General features: G+C 55.7%; 1 protein-coding gene across 1 annotated transcript; it reads right to left on the reverse strand.

Moving 5' to 3' along the window:
* Positions 1-273: 273 nt before the first annotated feature.
* SLC4A1 (solute carrier family 4 member 1 (Diego blood group)) lies at positions 274-20,168 on the reverse strand. The gene is made up of 20 exons (XM_021929278.2): positions 20,061-20,168; positions 14,976-15,058; positions 14,759-14,849; positions 13,710-13,771; positions 12,771-12,951; positions 12,540-12,675; positions 11,952-12,066; positions 11,612-11,696; positions 11,278-11,459; positions 10,530-10,740; positions 10,085-10,297; positions 9,758-9,906; positions 9,442-9,636; positions 7,843-8,016; positions 7,381-7,470; positions 6,665-6,831; positions 4,996-5,249; positions 3,293-3,462; positions 3,033-3,206; positions 274-2,412 (listed from the first exon to the last, which is right to left on the reverse strand). The coding sequence occupies exons 2-20, from the start codon at positions 14,988-14,990 to the stop codon at positions 2,332-2,334; spliced, it is 2,745 nt and encodes a 914-aa protein (XP_021784970.2). The 5' UTR covers positions 14,991-15,058; positions 20,061-20,168; the 3' UTR covers positions 274-2,331.
* Between the last annotated feature and the right edge of the window lie 590 nt (positions 20,169-20,758).

Genomic DNA, 20,758 nt, shown 5'->3' on the forward strand with positions numbered 1-20,758 from the left:
GCAAGGTCCCCTTACAGCCCCTCCTCCCACCCCCACAGGTCTTGCTTATTTGAGAGAGGAAGGAGTCTCAGAGCATAATCTCATCTCTTGATCCCTAGCCACTCTCTGGGGGCTGGCCTCCCACCCTAGGGCTCACGGTCACGCTTCAGCCTGGCTCCCCTTGCCACACAGATGCAGCCCTGTGCCAGGCCTGTGCCACACACACCATGCCCACCGAGTTCAGCCAAGACCCCTGGAACCCCCGCCTCTGGGAAGGGAAATTCAGGCAAGGCAGCCACTCCAACCCAGATACATTTATTGGCAAAACCTACTCCCAGGCATCAAGGGGAAGGGTGCAGCCGAGTGAATAACTTCTGTTTTTCACTTTTCTTGGTCATGTTCAGGGAGCAAGGGGAGGGGGAGACAGGGACATCCCAATCAAGATAAAGATCCCAGCAGCTCCCCTCTGAGGTTGGGCTCTTCACCAACCAAAGCCTTTTCTTGCACTGTCTCCTTTAATCCTTATAACAACCCTGCAAGGTAGGTACCATTATCATCCCCATTTTACAGATGAGAAAACTGAACTGTAGCATAGTGAAGTGGTGAAAGGTGGGTGTCAGCTTTCAGGGACAGCTGGAGAGCCCCCCATGGACTGAGCTAGCCTGGGAGGCATAAATAATGATCCCCTATGTCGGGCTAGAGCCCCATCACACACACATGTTGAGTCTGTGGCCCCAAGGCTGAAGGCTGATGTTTCCTTCTGTTTTTTTTTTTTTTCTGAGACAAGGTCTTGCTCTGTTGCCCAGGCTGGAGTGCAGTGGTACAATCTTGGCTCACTGCAACCTCTGCCTCCTAGGTTCAGGTGATTCTCTTGCCTCAGCCTCCCGAGTAGCTGGGATTACAGGTGCCTGTCATGACACCCGGCTAATTTTTGTATTTTTAGTAGAAACGGGGTTTCACCATGTTGGCCAGGCTGGTCTGGAACTCCTGACTTCAAACGACCCACCTACCTTGGCCTCCCAAAGTGCTGGGATTATAAACATGAGCCACTGCGCCAGTCTACCTCCTTTCTTTTCTACCACTCCCTGATTCTGTTTCCCCGTCTCTCACCACTTCCACGTGTTTCAACTCTTTTTATCTTTTTGTTTTATAAAAAAATAAATTTGCCCATGTTCTGGAGAGCCTGCTGTCTCCTACCCCAATTGGTCAGATCTGGGTTCTCCCCAAGATTCAATCTAGATGGGGTTGGGGATAGTGGGTCTCAAATGAGGGGCCTGGAGCTGTGTGTGAAGCCAAAGTAGGATGAAAACTCTTAGAAAATACACAATTAATAAATTACAAACCCCATCCCTGTCCCACCTCTACCTTCCCACCCTCCCCAACTCCCTATCCAAACCTAGTATTGACTGTACCTTGCCCCCCACCCCCACCCCAGGGCAGGGCTTGTCTCAGTCCCCTTGGAGTCCACTGACTCCGGGGCCCTCAGTAAATGTGGTGGAATGAATGAATGAGTGAACTCATGAGTGTTTGGAGGGAGGAACCAAACACAGGGGACCTGAGTCCCAGGCCCGATCCCTGGATCATCCTCACCTGTACCTTGCCCTTGCCAGGATGCCTCTCTGTGGGCCCAGAGAAGAGGGTCTCAAGGTAGGGGCTGGGAGCAGAGTGGGGAAGGGAGGAGTCACAGGGGAGCGGAAGGTGGACACATGACTGACAGAGGACAGAGCTCAGACCTCGAAGTCAGAAGGCCTGGTTCAAATTCCAGCTGCACGGCCCAGTTCAAATCCCAGCTATGGGACCTTGGGTATGTTCAAAGACAAATGATGACTGCTGTAGAACAGTCCTTGTGGAGTTTACAAAGCCCTGTTTTACATGTATCTTTGGTCCTCAGTAACCATCCTGTAATGTGGGTATTATCATCTATATACCCATCTTACAGAAAAGGAAGTATAGGCCGGAAAGGTCAAGGGACTTGCCCAAGGTCACACAGCAAGCACCCCACCTGCCTACCCACCTCCTGCCTTTGCTTCTACCCCTGCCTGAGCTGAGAAGAGGGAGGGCTGAGAGATAAGTCTTCCAGCACAGGGTCCCCAGTGAAAGTGTGGCAACAGAAGGGACTGTGGAGCAAAACCCCTAATGTGGGCCCTGTCGGCCGTCTCCAGCCAGAAAAGCCAGGCTACCCTTTGTGGAAGGTCTCCTGGACACCCCTTCCTTCCCCGCCCACAGCCCTGGGACCTCAGCTGCTGCTCCAGGAGGAGCCTGGAGTCCATGAGGTGCCCATGAACTTCTGCTTTTCCTGGGAATGTGGGGACGTGGAATGGTGGGGGAGGGTCTAGGGCCTAGACCCGCCCCTCACACAGGCATCGCCACTTCGTTGTATACATCCCGACCTTCCTCCTCATCAAAGGTTGCTTTGGCATCATCAGCATCCAGCTGGAGGGGAGGGACAGGACAGAGACAGGGTGAGAGACTCTGGGTCCAGAAGAGCCCTCCCCAGGCACGAGAGGCATCTCTGGAGTTAGGAGAGTGTCTGGCTGTCTTGAACCTTGGGCCAGTCCTGTTTTATCACCCCAGCCACTAGGACTGGCCTAAATGAGTAGTTGTCAAAGTGGGAGGCAACGCTGGGGATGTGGACCCTGGCAGGGGAGGGCCTGCAGAGGATGAGCAGGGGACCCCTTCACCAGGGCAGCCCCACAGTGACCTGAGTCACACTGTGGAAAAATCCTATTAGAGGAGTAGCTCTGTCCCTAATGACTTGGAAGACAGCAGGACTTGCTGCTCAGGGGTCCAGCTCACACCCAGCACACCCTGTCTGCCTCTTGACACTCTCCCCAGCCGTACCATCATTCCCCTCCTTTACAGGTGAGCAAAATGAAGGCACAGAGAAACGAGGCCTTGTACTCCAGATCATATACTAGGACATGGCAGGCCAGAACCTGGACACCAGCCCTAGCCCCAGACTTTACCCATGATGCTGTCCTGCCTGCCCTAGTTCTGAGATGCATCTTTACATGCTCCCAGCTCTTGTGCCCCAGGCCCAGGCAGCCACTCACACACTGAAGCTCCAGGTTCCTGAAGATGAGCGGCAGCAGGACACGCCGCAGCGGCACAGTGAGGATGAGGACGAAGGGCAGGGCCAGGGAGGCCGGCGTGGACTTCACCACCCACAGCACTGCCAGGCAGATGATCTGGATGCCCGTGAACAAGTGCATGCGCCAGGTCTTCACCTGCAGGGGGAGGCTGGGGTCAGTGCCTATCATGCCCCAGCACCCTCCACCACCCCAGGCTGGGCAGCCAGAAGAGGGTCCTGTACCCGCTTGACGTAGGGCACATCTGGGTGGTACTTGGGTGGCTTGAGCAGAAGTAAGATGCGGTCAAAAAGCTGGATGCCAATGAGCGATGTGACCCCCATGTAGAGGAAGATGCCAAACAGTACAGCCAGGGGGATGCGGGACAGGATGGGCTCCATGAGAGTAGTTGAGCCTGGCAGGAGCACTTTACTCTCAGTCAGGTGCCCAAGGCCCACACTGGCACCAGTGGGGGTCAGGCCCCTATCTGGGGCTGGGAATAAAACACAGGCACCATATGGAGCCGTTTTTTTTTTCTTTTTCTTTTCTTTTTTTTTTTTTTTTTTTTTTGAGACAGGGTCTTGCTCTGTCATCCAGGTCGGAGTACAGTGGTGTGATCTCGGCTCACAACAGACTTGACCTCATTTGGTCTCAAGTGATCCTCCCGCCTCCTCAGTCTCCCTAGTTGCTGGGACTACAGACACACACTACCACACCTGGCTCATTTTTTTTTTTTTTTTTAATTTTTAGTAGAGACAAGGTCTCACTTTGTTGCCCAGGCTAGTCTTGAACTCTTGGGCTCAAGTGATTGTCCTGCCTTGGCCTCCCAAAGTGTTGGGATCCCATGCCTGGTCTGGAACCATTCCTATGAGTCTTTTTTTTTTAGACGGAGTCTGGTTCTGTCGCCCAGGCTGGAGTGCAGTGGCGCAATCTCAGCTCACTCCAACCTCCGCCTCCCTGGTTCAAGCAATTCTCCTGCCTCAGCCTCCCAAGTAGCTGGGATTACAAGCGTGCACCACCACGCCTGGCTAATTTTGTAATTTCAGTAGAGACATGGTTTCACCATGTTAGACAGGGTGGTCTCCAACTCCTGACCTCAGGTGACCCACCTGCCTCAGCCTCTGAAAGTGCTGGGATTACAGGCATGAGCCACCACCCCCAGCCTCTATCAGTCCTTTTTATAGGTATTACTCCAATTTTACAGATGAGGAAACAGGCTCAGAGAGGTAAACAACCTGCCTAAGGCCACACAGCTGGCAGGCAGTCAAAGTCCTGCCTGCCTGACTTAAGCCCGCTCCCTTAACCTAATGAGGGTCACAGAGGTCAAAGACACACACCTTTCTCCTCACCCCAGTCCACAGTACCATCAACTTTGCCTCCTTTAAGAATTTTCCCTGACCTCTCCATCTGCAACCATGGCACTGCCCGCACTGAAGCCAGCTCGACTCTTGGCTGCTCCAGAACTGAAATCAACCCCAGTGACCCTTCTTTCTTCACCCCCACATCCCTAGACTATGCCTGGAGCACCGCCCCTTGTATCAGTCATGGAGCAGCTGAGCTGGAAGAGAACTTGGGGACATCTGATGAACCCTCCAACTGTGCAGACAGGGAAACTGAGACCCAGAGACAAGGAGGAACACTGGGTTAGCAGCAGGGCAGGGCTAGAACCCACGGTTCACTGGACTTCTGTTGGATAAGTCAGAAGGTGGGGTCTGGTCTGGAGAAGGCCTCGGGAGTGAAGCCCCCTTCCTCCCTGCTCAGACGCCCAGCCCAGTGCCTTGGCCTTTCCTCCAGGATCCCCTCGTGTGAGTAGGGGATGCTGGGGAGATGTGGGGAAGTGGTGCAGGATGGGAGAGGCTGGAGGAGGTGCTGGGTCTGAAGGGGTAGGGGAAGGGGCCGGGGGTGGGGGGCAGGAGGATGGTGGAGACCCGACCCAGCTTTCACTCACCCACAAGCACAGAGACCAGGAGTCCACTGATCCGCTGCTCTTTGACCTCCTGGATCTGGGCTGCAGCCCCTGGGGTGCTGGCTTTGCCCATGACAGTGAGGGCGTTGGCATGGGTGACGGAACGCACAGTGGTGGCACTGAGCCAGGGCATCCCAAAGAGGGCAGCCACCCCGCCCATGCCCACTACCAGTAGCAGGTCCAGGTGGAAGCCGGAGCCCTTGACCATCTTGCGCTCGGGTTTGCTGACAATCAGCCTGCGGTAGGGGAAGGCGAGGGGTAAGCAGGGTTCTCCCCTGCCTCCTCCACCTACCCTTCCTTCTCCATATTTGGTGTCCTTGTAGCTCAGTTTTGTCTTCTGTGCCCCTCCCTCTCTGAGTTCCTTGCTCCCCTCCCTCCCGCCCCATCTTGAAAATCCAGACTCTTAAGAGCAGAAATGTCTTCACAACATTCAAGGCTGATTCGCAGGCAATGAAGCTTCAGCTTCAGGGAGCTTTGCTTGTACCCGCCTCTCCAAGATCCAGCACCTAACTTTATAGTTGTCACTTTGCATTTTTTTTCTTTTTCTTTCTTTTTCTTTTTTTTTTTGAGGCAGAGTCTCGCTTAGTCGCCCAGGCTGGAGTGCAGTGGCGCGATCTCGGCTCACTGCAAGCTCCGCCTGCCGGGTTCACGCCATTCTCCTGCCTCAGCCTCCCGAGTAGCTGGGACTACAGGCGCCCGCCGCCTCACCCGGCTAATTTTTTGCATTTTTAGTAGAGACGGGGTTTCACCGTGTTAGCCAGGATGGTCTCGATCTCCTGACCTCGTGATCCGCCCGCCTCGGCCTCCCAAAGTGCTGGGATTACAGGCGTGAGCCACCGCGCCCGGCCTTTCTTTCTTTTTCTAGAGTCTTGCTCTGTCACCCAGGCTGGAGTGCAGTGGTGCGATCTTGGCTCACTGCAACCTCCGCCTCCCGGGTTCAAATGATTCTCCTGTTTCAGCCTCCCGAGGTGCTGGGACTACAGGCACGTACCACCACACCCAGCTAATTTTTGTATTTTTAGTAGAAATGGGGTTTCACCACATTAGCCAGGCTGGTCTCAAACTACTGACTTCGTGATCCCCCTGTCTTGGCCTCCCAAAGTGCTACGATTATAGATGTGAGCCACTTCACCTAGCGTTTTTTTTTTTTTTGAGATGAAGTTTCACTCTCGTTGCCCAAGTTGGAGTGCAATGGTGAGATCTTGGCTCACTGCAACCTCTGCCTCCCGGGTTCAAGCGATTCTCCTGCCTCAGCCTCCCGAGTAGCTGGGATTATAGGCTCATGCCTGGCTAATTTTTTTGTATTTTTAGTAGAAACAGGGTTTCACCGTGTTAGCCAAGCTGGTCTCAAACTCTTGACCTCAGGTGATCCGCCTGCCTCGACCTCCCAAAGTGCTGAGATTACAGGCGTGAGCCACTGTGCCCGGCCACATATTTTTTTTTTCTTAAAAAGAGCTCTCCAAATTATACAACCGCAGGTCCCACAAAACCTGGAACTGCCCCTGGCTTTTCACTATTCCTGCTAGTCGGGAGGGCCACACACCCACAGGGACTAGCTTGCAGTCCTGGGTCTCTTGCCTGCCTGGGAGAATGCCAGGGAAAGGTCCCTGCCCCCCACCCTCCCAGGCCCAGCCCCCACCCTGTCTCTCACGTGGTGATCTGAGACTCCAGGAATATGAGGATGAAGACCAGCAGAGCAGGCAGGGCGGAGGCAAACATCATCCAGATGGGAAAGTGGGAATGCAAGCCCAGTGGGTGGATGATCCAGCCCCGGGCTGAGGAGTTGGACACCTTGAAGCCATCAGGCACTGAGAGTTTCTGTGGGAGGGGGTAGCAGGTAGGAATGCCAAGGGCAGGAGGATGGGGAAGGGTGGGAGCAGGAGGAGCCAGGGTCGGGTCCTGGGGGTCGGGCAGTTAGGTTGGCAGCACTCGGGAACTTACTTATATTGAGCACTTGTTCTGTACCTAATCATTACACTAATCCCTTTACATCCATCTGCTCGTTCCCCACTTTATCGATGAGGAAAGAGAATCAGAGAGGTTATGTAGCTTGCCCCACATCACACAGCTATTTGATGGCAGAGCTGGGATTCATGCCTAGATCTGCTTGACTCCAAAGAATACCTATTCCTACTGCTCTGGGTTAAGGAATGAAGGTAGAAACCTGGCCCAGCCCCTTGCTTTGGCCACAGGGGTCCTCTGGGGCTGTGAGAAGCACAAGGGACTCCCAGAGGAGGCATGGATGGGATAGAGGTAGTCCCAGCTGGCTTCAGGTTGGGGAAAGCTTTTCTAGGGAAGGGGCATGCTAGGGGGTGGAAATGAGGACCTGGGGGGTATCATGGTCTGAGGGGTGGGAGGAGGGGTCACCTGGGTGTAGGTTTCCTCAATGAAGAAATCCACCAGGACCATGATCAGGATGGAGATGGGGACCCCAAAGTCCCCGATGACCCGACGAAGCTGGGGACAGGTGAAAGGACCAGTGGTCAGTGCCCAATCACTCCCCACCTCCTGCCACCCTCTTGCCCTATATTCACCCAGGGGGCCTACTCTTCCAGGGGATCCATCAGCATCTAATGCCCTGTCCTGCACCTCAGCTATGTCTGCCTCCTTTCTTTTTCTCTCAGCAGTTCTCAGGCTGGGCATGCCACAAAAGTGGGAGGGGCTTGCCCTCAGTGAAACCCTAGGTAAGGATGGGGTCAGGGGAGGTTGGAATTGGGAATGGGAATCTGAAAAAGAAGGGAAGCTAAGGGCACTGGGGAATTTGGAGTGGGGGGCTTTGGGCTGGGATAGGGCAGTGTTGGTAAGGACAGGTGAGGAGGGTGTGCTGACCTTGCCAGGGAAGTAGGAGCTGTTCTTGAACTTGCGCAGCATCACGGCAAAGAAGAAAGTACCAGCCATGAGCACAAGGGAGAGGAGGGCTGTGTTGGGCAGGGGGCCCTGAGGTTTGGGCACCATCAACACATTGTGGTCATAAGTCTTCTGTAGTGGGTGGTCCTGGAAGATCTGCAGCAGAAAACCAAGGCATTCTTTTCCCTCCCACCCTTGGCTTGGGCTGGAAAGTACCACCAGCTAACTCTACCCAGCACTACCATCCATGCATCCAGTCATCTATTAATTCATCATCCATCCATTTATCCACCCATTCATCATTCATCCATCCATTATTCATTGATCTTCCATTGATTATTCATCCATCCATTCATTATCCATCTACCCATCCATCCACCTACCTATCATCTATCCATCCACCCATTTATCCAGCCATTCATCCATGCATCCATCCATTATCCATCTATTCATCTATCCATCCATCTATCTTCTCCCTCAATTGACATGGAAACAGAGGATAAATGGGATTCTACAGCTTGGTTTACAGGAATGAAGACGCCCAGGTTTGGGCAGGGAGGGCCATGGAAGGCAATGCATGTGTGTGTGAGCACACATGCACACCCAGGACCTGGGAGACATGAGAAGGCTGGAGGTCAGGAAACAAGGGTCAGGGAAGTTTCCAACAAGGGGTTAAAAGACCTAGACACAGAAAGACTCTCCATCCGACAGAATCAGGGGACAACACATAGGGCCCACCTTTCTTCCATATAAAATGCAGGTGCAGATGCAAGCAGAGCTTAAGATGACAGGAGGCAAGCCAAGGTGGGTGGGCACTCTATCCACAAGCCCTGCAGCTCTTGAGGACAAGTGCAGGGGAGAGAGTGGGGGACTTCAGAGGCTCCAGAGTCCCCCCTGTTCTCACTGTGCATGCACTTTCACATGCTCAGTGTCACGCCCATACTTACCCATTGCTCACATCATGTGTGGTCATGAACTGGACATGTGCACACAGAGGCACCCTCTCATGCCTCAGCAAGAATGCTTGCCACAGGCAGCAGCAGGTGCCAACACATACGTGGTCACAGTCAACACAGCTGCACAGTCCGCAGATGTGTGACTACACAGGCACAGACACATATGTTGCTGCAGTCATATGCACAGTCACATGGTTGTGTACACAGGTGAAAGCAAAGCTACACAAATGCTGCACAGACACATGTGCAAGGACACAATGGCTCAGTCTTTTTTTTTTTTTTCTTGAGACAGAGTTTTGCTCTGTTGCCCAGGCTGGAGTGCAGTGGCCCAATCTCGGCTCGCTGCAACGTCCACCTCCCGGGTTCAAGCGATTCTCCTGCCTCAGCCTCCCGAGTAGCTGGGATTACAGGTGCATGCCACCACACCTGGCTGATTTTTGCATTTTTAATAGAGATGGGGTTTCACTATGTTGGCCAGGCTGGTCTTGAACTCCTGCCCTCGGGTGATCCACCCACCTCAGCCTCCCAAAGTTCTGGGATTATAGGCGTGAACCCTCGCGCCCAGTCAGGGTCTCGGTCTTATACACAACCTCCCGTGTGCAGTAATATCCCCATAAGCCCCCACCTTGATCAGCTTGGAGAAGGTCTCATAGATGAAGATGAGGGAGATGAGGAAGGAGAAGATCTCCTGGGTATAGCGGGAGATGAAGCGGACCAGGAAGCTACCCTCGAAGGCCACCACCAGCACCACCAGCAGGATGAGCCAGAAGCCGATCCACACACGGCCCACGATGTACTCTAGACCGTTGCTCTCACAGAACTGCAGGGTGGTCAGAAGAATTCGGTCAGACAAAGAGGGCCTTGGGGCAAGGCACCGTGCATCAGGCAGGTGGGGCGGGGGACATGACAGGGTCAGGTCAGTGGGGCAAGGACAGAGCTACCGAGAAGAAGGCTTCTTCAAACACCAGCAGGGGTCCTGAGAAGCCAACCACAAGCAGGGGCTGAGCCCCCAGGAGGGCGAAGAGAATGCCCTGCACTGCCGTGGAGATCAGCAGCTCCGACACTCCCATCTGGTTCCCCGTCTTTTCTCCTGTGGGTAGAGGTCACAGTGGGCTCAAGGTCAGAAGATCTTTCCCAGGGGCCCATAGAGCAAGTCATGGGCAGGCTGATGCAGGGGTCTGGAGGGTCAGAAAAAGTCAGAAGTTGGGGCTAAGACAGAGGCCAGAGGATCAGAGGCGAGAGTTAGGGAGACAGGTATTGGCACTGACCCAGGAGGCCACCGAATGTGATGGCGGGTGACAGGGCAGCAAAGTAGATGAAGATGACAGCAGCCAGGACCTGGGGGCTGAACGCATCTGTGATGTCACTCAGGTAATAGGGGTAGCGGCGCCGGATGTCACGCACCAGGCCCCCGAAGAGCTGGCCTGTCTGCTGCAGAGGATCGTCTGGGCCCCTGGGACCCCCTAGGCCCCCATTTAAGTCTGTGGTGGAGGATAAGAGCATGGTCAGAAGGAGCAGCTGGAGGAGGTGAGGGGAAAGGGGACTGGAGGGTGTAGGGGAGATTGTCTGATGGGAATGGGGTAGCCAAGAATGCTGGGAAATGTGGGCATAGGGAGCGGTGAGAGGGGGACATGTGATGGGAGATAGAGGCTATGCTGAGGTGTCTGGGAGTCGGTGGGGGCACAAAAAGCCTCGGCTGGGAAGGGCAGGTACCTAGGCCCTTGTAGAAGCTGGAGTCTGGCTTGGCAGGGCTGGGCTGGTAGCGTCTTCGAAGCAGCTCCCTCTGCACAGGCACCAGACTGAGCAGTGCCTGCTCGGAGGGGGCATCAGTGGGAGGCAGCACTAGGCTGCAGTCCAGGAAGCCCTTCAGGGAGTGCAGCAGCTCCTCTCGGCTCTGAGCCATGTAGGCATCTATACGGAACACCTAGGGGTAGGAGACAGGGTCAGGGCTGTCTGGACCTGCGGAGGGAAAGGACCCAGGAGTCTGAAGTCAGGGCCTCCAGGGACCAGAACCCCCTCAGGCAGCAGCTCCCATTGCCAGGAACTGCTTTTCCTGCCCACTCCCACCCCTTCTCTCTACTAAGAAAGGGCTCTGGGGAGACAGACATGGGCCCCGGGTGGGGAAAGGAGAAGGAACTAAAGCTAACCTGGTGGGTTAAGCAGACTAGACGAAACTAGAGCTAACTAAGCCCGACCAAGCCAGACCTGACCAGGTGGAACCAGGTCAGAGCGGGCTGGACTAGACTAAGCCAGGCCAAAGCCAACCAGATGACACCAGGCCAGAGCAGGCAGAGCTGGGCCACACTGCACACACCCGACTGCCCCCGTCAGGTAGCACAGCAGCAGCTGAATGGGTCAAACCAGTGAATCTAAAGTAACCCAGGCCAGGTTGGAGAGTGGGCCTCAGCCACCACCCAGCTCCCAAGCTCCTCCAGCCCAGCCCTCTCCAGCCCTTCCTCACCCTCTCTGACATGAGGGTGGCAGCGGCCCGGCCGAGCTGCGTGCAATCCATGCGGGGGTCGTCAGGTCCCAGCAATACAAAGAGGAAGCGCACAGGCACGGGCTGCTCCACTGCCTCCAGCTCGGCTGCCTCCTGCAGCCTCACGAAGCCCAGCACTGGCTGCTCCAGGAAGGCGGCTCGGCCTGTTAGGGGACCAGAAGATCAGGCCAGGCCGAGGAGCCCAGGGTGGGTGTGCTGAAGAGATGGGGCTGCGGGGGTCCAGGCTGAGGGAAAGACAGGCTGAACCAGGACACAAGGGGAGTGGAGGGCTGAGGGTAGAGACGCCTGTTCTTACCCACTAGCACCAGCGTGGCCTCTGAATCCGGGGGAATCTTTTCCAGAATTCCAGATGGTGAGTGTCCTTCTGTGCCCCCATCTCCCTGTGGGAAGGAGGGTGGTGACAGGAGTCCTTGGGCCACTCTGACCGGAGAGACCTGAGCATCCACCCTTTCCTCCCCTTCCCATTCTCACTTCCAAACATGTTCAGGTTGGGGGCTTCCCAACTGTCCTGGCACACCCCAGTTGCAGGAGTGCTTCTGGTCCCCTGCTTGTGGTGGGTTTTTCAGGACCCCTGCTGGCGTTTGAGGAAGCTCTTTCCGTGCCCTACCCTGGCCCTGACCGTGTGACTGACGCACCTGCTCACAGAAGAGCTGTGTCCCCAGTGAGGAGTGTTGAGAGAGCAGAGGCTCCCCAGAGCGCGTCAGGACCGCAGGCTTCACACCCCCCAGGGCCTCCAGCTCTCCGGCATGGCTGCAGGACGTACAGGGGACACGGGCTGAGTAAGCTGTTCAGGCCGAGCTATCAGTGGTGGGAGGGATCAAGGGCCAACATCAAGGGACTGGGGTAGACATCAAGGGTAGACATCTGGGACTTCCCAGACCAGACCAGAGAGACCCTGGGATGGAAGGAGAATCAGAGCCTCCTCTTCAAGTACCTTGTAGATGTAAGTGGGTGGCCTCTGGAATGACGAGGCAGGATCAAAAGAGTGGCTAGAGAAAAGGGCCTTCTAGGTCTGCCCTCCTGGGGACCAGCAGCCCCCAACTCTGAGCATAGGACATGGCCACCCCTTTCAAGGTGTCAGAGATGGGAGCCATAGTGGAGGAAAGTGAGCCTTTGCCTGGTGAGGGTAGGGCCACCTGGATCCCTGGGGAGAACTTTGGGCAAGTGGGCTGGGGAAGTGGGCCCACTGAATATGGAATCCAGGCCCTGGCAGGCAGGGGCACCTGTGTTTGAGCAGCAGGACCCGGAGCAGCTCCTCTCGGTCCTGAGGCCGGATCTGGTCCTCAAAGATAAACCTGTCTAGCAGTTGATTGGCCACTCCAGCCAGGGAGGTCTCTTGCAGGTCCAGGAGGACGGTACCTGCAGGCAGTGGAGGAGTGAGCTGGGAGGCTGGGCCATAGCCCTACACAACAAGTCTCACCTGCAGGGGGCCCAGAAGGACCCAGGAGGCTCACCCTTGGTGAAGACTTTGTGCAACTGTAGAAGGCTCCAGAAGGTGAGGTGAGAGAGGTGCGGGCGGCCCCAGGCCCCGTTCTCCCCCAGGTTCTCCTCCAGTCGCACCCAGCGCGCCGCCTCCATCCATCTCAGTTCCTGGTTCTTTTCATCCATCACCAGCTCCTGTAGCTCCACATAGACCTGTGGCCCCATGCGCCTGAGTTAGTCCGTCAGGCATAGTCCAGGGCATAGTGGGTGCTCAGCCGCTCTCGAGAGAGGCTTGTGCTTGTGAGGCTTGGATCCCTGTGCTCAAGGGTCCGTAAATATGGCTTACACCATTCCCCTATCTCCCAACTTCCTGGCCAGGCCCTCATCCCATTTCAAAAGGCATTTGGAGAACTCTGACCCAAAGGGATGCTGGAGAGGCCACTGGGGAGGGAAAGGAGTGGAAGCGGAGGCCTGGCGGGCTGAGGCTAAAGGGAACTTTGGAGTCATTGGGTCAGTCTCCAGCCTCTAAGATTGTTCGTGGTTGTGCCTCAACATGTCCTTGGGGCCAGGTGGTTGCTCCAAGGGCCATAGCTGAGGGCCGGCCCAAATTCCTAACCAGCTAGACAGTTCAGTGCTCAGTGGAGACCTGAGGGGCCTGGGCAGAGGAGAGCAAGTCTTTAATTCTGTGCTTCCCCAGTGAGGCCCGACAGACCAGTCAGGGCCTGAGGGCCTGGGGACTCAGCCCTTGTCAATCAGGTTATCCCTGCTCAGGGTGCTCCCGGAAGGGGGCCCAGGCCTCCCTGTTAGTGGGGCATCCCTCCCACCTATTTCCTGGGACCATCACTCCTCTATCGACTGCAGGGTCTCCCCTAGTCTGAAGCGGCCTCTATCCCTTTGCTCCTCTCTTCCCGGGTCAAATGGTGGACCCCAAAGGCAGCATGGGAGAGAACGGGGGAGGCTGGGGTCCTCACCTCATGGGTACCCGGGTGCGATGTGGTGTGGTAGTCTGTGGCTGTCGCCTCGGTGTCGTGAGCTGAAAACCGGAGGTCGGTTAGTATTGACCTGCCTGTCCCCCACCTGAGGCTCTTCATGATCCACCGTGAGCCTCAGAGACCCAGGCATGGGCGGATGCCCCCTCCTTCCCAATGCCCCTGGGCTGGGCCTCTGGTGCCCCATCCCACACTGGCCACTCAGCAGAATGGGGCTCCCCACACCTGTGCTGGGCCTAGCCTTGGGGTCCCCATCTGAGCCTTGTCGAGGACCCCTGGGACTCAGCCAGGGAGGCCTAGCCCCTCTGCAGTGATGAAGTGAAGGGACCTTTCCAAGGTGACTGCAGAGCCCTGAGTGGCAATTTTCAGGATCCTCCTAGGACCTCCTCCCTCCCCTTCCACCTCTGAGGCCAGTCTCTTTTCCCACCTGCCTCAGTGAGCCCATCAGCATCAGTGCAGTGTCTCACTGAGCTCAGGCACCAGGGTGGGTCAGCCCCTTATATTCCCGCCCCTCCCACCCCCAGCCCTCATTTCCCAGAGGGGCCTCTTAACTTTAATCCCAATCTCCAGCACTTAAGTCCTGTTGACAGTAAACAGGCCCTGCTTGGGTCTCCCCACCTAAAACCTTGGACAGACCAGGGAAGGCAGGGTGGTTCCTGGTGTCTTTCCACCCAGGAGGGTCCCCACAAGCCCCTCATTTCTCAGGACCTGTTTCCCCAAGAACAAGCCCAGTTTCTTGCCTGGAATCTGGCATTGGATGGGCACAGATGGCATGTGGGCTCACGCCCTTGTCCTAAACGGGCTGCCCGCCCTTCTCACATTGCAGGAGCACTGGATGGGTGACTGCCCCTGCTCTCCCAGTCACCTCCTGTGATCATTTCAAACAAAACTCTGTTTATCCTTCAATCAGCCAGAATTGAGGGGAGAATGGCCCATGGGGCTTGGAAGGAGGACTGTGGAGAAGGGGAGAGAACAAGTGCCCCTCCTGTCCCTGTCTAGGGCTCCCAGCAGAGGGAGGGAGAGGGGCTTACCTGCTGGTTCCTCCACCTGGGGCTTGAGGACGCCTGGGTCTTCATATTCCTCCAGCTCCAGATTCTCCTCCAACACGTCTTCATAATCATCCTGTGGGAAGTGGCTATTGAGGCTGGGCTGTGAGGGGCTCTTCCACCCCCAACGAAAATAGGAGTCTAGGGCCGGGATCCCCAGAGCCTCCAGGTGGGAGCGCTGCTGATGCCAGGGAACACCCACCTGCAGCTCCTCCATGGCGTGGTCCTGAGTGTCCAGTTGTCCACAGTGATCCGAGCCCCCAGCATAACCCGCACCGCGGGTCCCTGCAGCAGAGGGCACAGGCTGAGTGGGGCACAGGGCATCCCAGGATCTCCTGGTCCTCCTCCAGAGGAGGCCACATGTCGGTGGAGGGGATCCACGTGTTGGAGGTGGTAGAGTCAGAGGAAGGAAGTGTGGAGGGAATGGGTGAACGAGCTGGATTTACAGGTGTGAGGGTAGGTGAGCAGGGGCCAGGAGAGAGGGGCAGTGCAGGGAAGAGGTAAGTCTGGCTGGCACCAGTGAACGATGTTTGGGGAAGATGGGCAGGTGACCCTCAGGTCCATCTCCCTCCTTCATTCTCTAGTCTTCACGTGGCTTCTTTTCTTACCCATCCCTGGGACTCAGCCAATGCCAGGGGACATGCCGGTCCCTTCTTCAGGGGGCTTAGCTCCCCTGAGGGGCTCTAAACACATGCTCTTCTCTCAGAAATAGCTGCTGCTCACTGGGCATGGGCTGCAGCATCCTTGGGAGTGGTCCGCAGGTCTGGACGATGTGGTCCTGCTTCTTTCCCTGACCCCATCTTGCACTCCGTCTCTCTTGCTCTCTCCCCACCTAGCCTATTGGCCTCCTGTGGTTCCTAGAACTCACTAAGCCCTTTCCTGTCCCAGGGCCTTTGCATATCCAGCTGTCCATATCCCGGACACCCTCCCCACAACACTTCAGCCCTTCTCACATCTCAGCTCAAATGTCTCCTCTTCAGAGGCCCTCCCTGACCACCACCTTGACCCAATCTGTCACTCTGTCACCTTTTTTTTTTTTTTTTGAGACAGAGTCTCACTCTGTTGCTCAGGCTGGAATGCACTGGAGTGATCTTGGCTCACTGCAAGCTCTGCCTCCTGGGTTCACGCCTTTCTCCTGCCTCAGCCTCCCAAGTAGCTGGGGCTACAGGCACCTGCCACCATGCCCGGTTAATTTTTTTGTATTTTTAGTAGAGATGGGGTTTCACCATGTTAGCCAGGATGGTCTTGATCTCCTGACCTCGTAATCAGCCCGTCTCGGCCTCCCAAAGTGCTGGGATTACAGGTGTGAGCCACGGCGTCTGGCCCCCAATCTGTCATCTTCTGGTTTCTTTTCCTTGCTTCCTTCCTTCCTTCCTTCCTTCCTTCCTTCCTTCCTTCCTTCCTTCCTTCCTTCCTCCCTCCCTCCCTCCCTCCCTCCCTCCTTCCTTTCTCTCTGTCTCTCTCTCTTTTCTTTTTTGAGACAGAGTCTCACTGTCACCCAGGCTTAGAGTGCAGTGCTATGATCATAGTTCACTGCAACCTTAAACTCCTGGGCCCAGGGGATCCTCCTGACTCAGCCTCCCGAGTAACTGGAATTATAGGCATGCCACAGTGCCCAGCTAATTAAAAAAAAAAAATTGTGTGTAAAACAGGGTCTCACTATCTCAGTCTGGGCTGCTGATTTCTTTCCTCTTTTTTCTTTTTTTGAGAGCGGGTCTCCCCCTGTTACCCAGGCTGGAATTCAGTGGCATGATTACAGCTCACAGCAGCCTCAAACTCCTGGACTTAAGTGATCCTCCCACCTCAGTCACCAGAGTAGCTGGGACCACAGGCACACACCACCATCCTGACTAATTTTTAAATGGTTTATTGGTTGGGCATGGTGGCTCACACCTGTAATCCTAACATTTTGGGAGGCTGAGGTGGGCAGATTGCTTGAACTCAGGAGTCTGAGACCAATTGGGCAACATAGTGAAACCACGTGTCTACAAATATACAAAAATTAGCTGAGTGTGGTGATGCATACCTGTAGTCCCAGCTACTTGAGAGGCTGAGGTGGGAGGATTGCCTAAGCCTGGGAGGCAGAGGTTGCAGTGAGCCGAGATGGCACTACTGCACTCCAGCCTAGATGACAGAGTGAGAGTCTCTCAGAAGAAAAACAAAACAAAACAAAACAAAAAAACCAATGCATGGTTTCTTGATTGATTTGTGTTCATAGTGTCTGACAATGCTTTTGGAAGGGAAGCCACCTGAGTGCAAAGACCCTGTATGTCTCAATCCCTACAAAATTCCCTGCTCCTAGCAGAGTGGCTGTCACATAGTAGGTGCTCAATAAACATTTATCGAATGCCTGTAAGAATGGCTCCCTATTGCAGGGTTGGGGCTCTGGGACTGGGGAGCCAGGATGACTAGGTCCCAGGCAAGAGGCCTCCGAGTTCGGGGTCTCAGTTTTCTCAGTTGTGTCCCTAGCAGAGAGAAAGGTGTGCCCTCCCCAGGAATGTGAGGGCAGGTCCAAGGGGAAGACAGGGGGCACCTAAGGTGGCCCCAGACTGGGTGTGGAGGGGACTCCTTTCCCCCCTCACCCACTACAGCACAAGGCATTGTGGTGACAGGGAATTGGGTCGGTTCAACAAAGTTTCCCAGTCCGTGCCTGGCATTGTGCTGAGCACTGGGGGCTGGTGGGAGGGGGTGCTGAGCACTGGGGGCTGGTGGGAGGGAGTGCTGAGCTGAACAAGGCCTATCCCTACGCTGGGGAAGCTCCTAGCCCTAATAAGGAGGCAAACGGGAACACAGGGCAGCCTCAGTGCTTCTGAGGTGATGTGGACCCCAGGGGCCGAATGTGCTGAGTGCCAAGGATCTGTATGGCAGGAGGAAGAGCAGGATGCATTTGCGGCACCCGGTGGGTGGAGTCACTGGAGGAGGGGTCACTGGTGTGGCCTAAAAGCACAAGTGAGGTTTGAAGGTCTGGGAGCCCAGGTGTGGGGCATGGCTGGATGGAGCTGCACAGGTGGGCTGAGCAAGGTGGGAAAATGCCACGTGAGAGCATGGGGTAGGGAGCCTGGCCAACATGGTGAACCCCGTCTCTACTGAAAACACAAAAATTAGCCAGGCGTGGTGGCACGTGCCTGTAATACCAGCTACTTGGGAGACTGAGGCAGGAGAATCCCTTGAACCAGGGAGGCAGAGGTTGCAGTGAGCTGAGATCATGACTCCGTCTCAAAGAAATAAAAGGGAAAAGAAGGAAAGGAATGTGCAGAGACCCTTCTTTCTGAGGAATGGGTGACCCTGCAGTCATGGGGCTAGGGAGGGGATTACTGGGTCTCACCAGACTGGAGAACGGGAGAGGCCCCTGCCTTGGCAGGTGGGGCAAGTGACGGGGTGCAGGGGAGGGGTCCTGGACCTGAGGATGGGGTAGTCCCTATTGCAGGGCTTGGCTTTGCTCCTGAGGACCCTGATCACCCACCTCTTCTCTCTCTCTCTTTTTCCTCCTCCCTCTCTGCTTCTCCCAAAGTTCCTCTCTCTTTCTCTTCCATCTTTATTCACTTTCTTCCTTCTCTGGACTTGCCCATGTACCTTCTTAGACCTCAGATCCCGAGTGGTCTCCAGGGTGTCTAATCCTTAGGTACTAAAAGTCCCGCCCGTGGGGCTGGGACTGTGGCCTTGGTTGCCCATCTGAGGAGTGGAACGGTCAGAGGGGCCCTCAGAGCTGGAGAATCCAGAGGTCCAGGCTGCCTCTCTTCCACTGACTGACTGAAGGGCCTTGGGCAGCTTCTAGCCTGTAGGCCTCAGTCACCCCATCTGTACAATGGGAGTGCCTTCCTGCCAGGGTTTTGAGACATCAGTGAGAAAGAAGAGGGGGGAAAAGGGGGTGCCTTGAGCTCAGCTGGAGACTTATAGGGCGCGCCCATGACCCGGATTGCCACCTGCCAGCCCGGCCAACCAGCTGCAGGCCTTGTGCTGCCTAGCACTGATAAGGGCCTGGACCCAGATCGCTGCTCCAAGTTTGGAAGTGTACCAAACACCTGGCCAGCTAGCTAGCTGGCCAGGGCCAGGCCAGATAAGGGTGAGCGGGACATCTGAACCTAGAAGGTATAGCACAGCTGGGAAGACACAGTGGGGAAGGGGGTTGACCAGATGACAGGGACAGCTTTCTAGTGGTGTGGCACCACATTTGTGTAATCAGCCCGAACTGCACAAAGAACCTTAATGCCTTAACTCTTAGAATCCCCAAAGCACTCGTGAAGTGGTTTGGAGATTCTAACAGGAAGAAGAGTAATGTCATTAGTCCATTCTACAGATGTGAAACCTGAGGTTCAGAGACATTTACCTGCTTCAGCCACCCAACAGGTAGGTATCAGAGGCAGGTTACAGCCTGGACTACCTGACTCCAGCCACATCCCTAAGCACTATGCTGAGTTGCCTCCAACAAAACAGCTGTTAGCTGGTTTAGAGTTAGTGGTTAAGGTCACGGACTCTGCAGTCGGACTGCCTGGGTTCAAAGCCCAGCCCTGCCGTTTACTAACTGCAAGTAACTTCAACTCTCTGTGCCTCAGTTTTCTCATGAGTAAAATGGGAGTGATAATAATGATGCCCACCTCATAGACCTGTTGTAAGCATTAAGGAAGTTTACATCTGTAAGGGGCTTAGAATAGTGCCTAGCATATAAGGAGCTCTATGAAAATGTTTGCTGCCATTATCCCTGCTGCTGGGGTTATAGTCAGACTTGCCATCTTCATTTCCCCTCTGATTTGCCCTCAGTTCCCATGGAATTAGCCTGAGCTAAGCGTTTTGAGATTCTCACGTGGTAGGAGGCTCTGCAGTTCCCTCCAATACCGACCACACTGGGCATGGAGCCAGGTGCCCCAGGTGGACCCCTGGAAGTGTCCCAAAGGGGAGACTGTGTCATCTGACATCCTGCCTCCTAGGTGGGAGATGGAGTGGCCTGAGGACCCCTATTAGGAAGGAAGGAGTCTGAGGTGGACGAGATCTGAGCCTGTGGGATCCAACAAGCTGACAAGGGCCCATACCTGGAGGGCATCAGATACCCCCCGCAACACACACGCCAGAGCCACACACACCACTGCTACCATTGGCCACCTGCCACCCTCCTCTTTTCAGGTTCCCTTAGGGGCAACATGCGCCTGGTAACATTCTCACCTTACCCACCTGCATCCCCTTGGAGGTCAGGAGCCTTGCCCACCTGGGCATAGATTCAGGCTGGGCACCTGCAGAAACCCTCAGGGCAGGCACCAAAGGACCATCCCCAGCACCTCCCTGCCCTGCCCACCTGCTCACGAGCCTCAGGGTCCCTCGGTGAAGTCCTGCAGCCGCTGGTGCCCTCTGCGACCAGCTACGTTCCCACTCGTTCTGACAGCACCAGCACCCCAGGGGCAGCTCGCAAACCCCTGACTCATGCCCCCGCCTCCTAATCTGCCCGCCCCACTGGCCCTGGGTGCCCCTTCCCCCCCCCCGCCCTGCTCCCACTGGGTGCCCAGTAAACAGAGTTATCTCTTACCCACATCTGGACAGCTGTGAGTCTGGCCCACCCCACCCGCCTGGCCAGTCCCCAAGGCCTCCTGGGGCCCTCCTGGTCCCCAGGGTTCTCTTGGCTCTTCCTTTGTGGACGAAGGTTTGATCGCTGTGTCCTCAGGGCTCCCAGTGCCCTGGCAGGAAGGCACCAGCCTCCAGAGGTCCCTGTCCTGCCTCTGTCCATCCTCCACTCTGGCCAGGCCCTTCTGCTTTGGCCCCAAGGTGCAAGGGCGCCTGTTCCTCTCGCCTCTCTTGGTATCCACGCTAGGACTCACTCCTCCTCTGCAGTCTTCTCCTCAAGGACCTGCTCAGCGCTCACTGGGCACGGGCAGCCCCCTCCTCTCCTTGATCCAGACTAGGATGCCCCAGCCACATTCTCCCCAAGACCCTGGCTGGCTCTAAAGAGCTGGCTCCTGGACACTAAGACACTGACATTCAGTCAACCTGAAACAATGT

This window comes from Papio anubis, chromosome 17, assembly GCF_008728515.1.
Source record: "Papio anubis isolate 15944 chromosome 17, Panubis1.0, whole genome shotgun sequence".
Classification (NCBI taxonomy): Eukaryota; Metazoa; Chordata; class Mammalia; order Primates; family Cercopithecidae; genus Papio; species Papio anubis.

What these genes read in the sequence shown, in the direction of transcription:
- SLC4A1 (XM_021929278.2), bottom strand. An exon ending in CCACCCTCATGTCAGAGAGG is followed by an intron (nt 10,741 to 11,277) that starts GTGAGGAAGGGC and finishes TCCTACCCCTAG; the next exon opens with GTGTTCCGTATAGATGCCTA. An exon ending in TTGAGGAAACCTACACCCAG is followed by an intron (nt 6,832 to 7,380) that starts GTGACCCCTCCT and finishes CCCCTCCCACAG; the next exon opens with AAACTCTCAGTGCCTGATGG.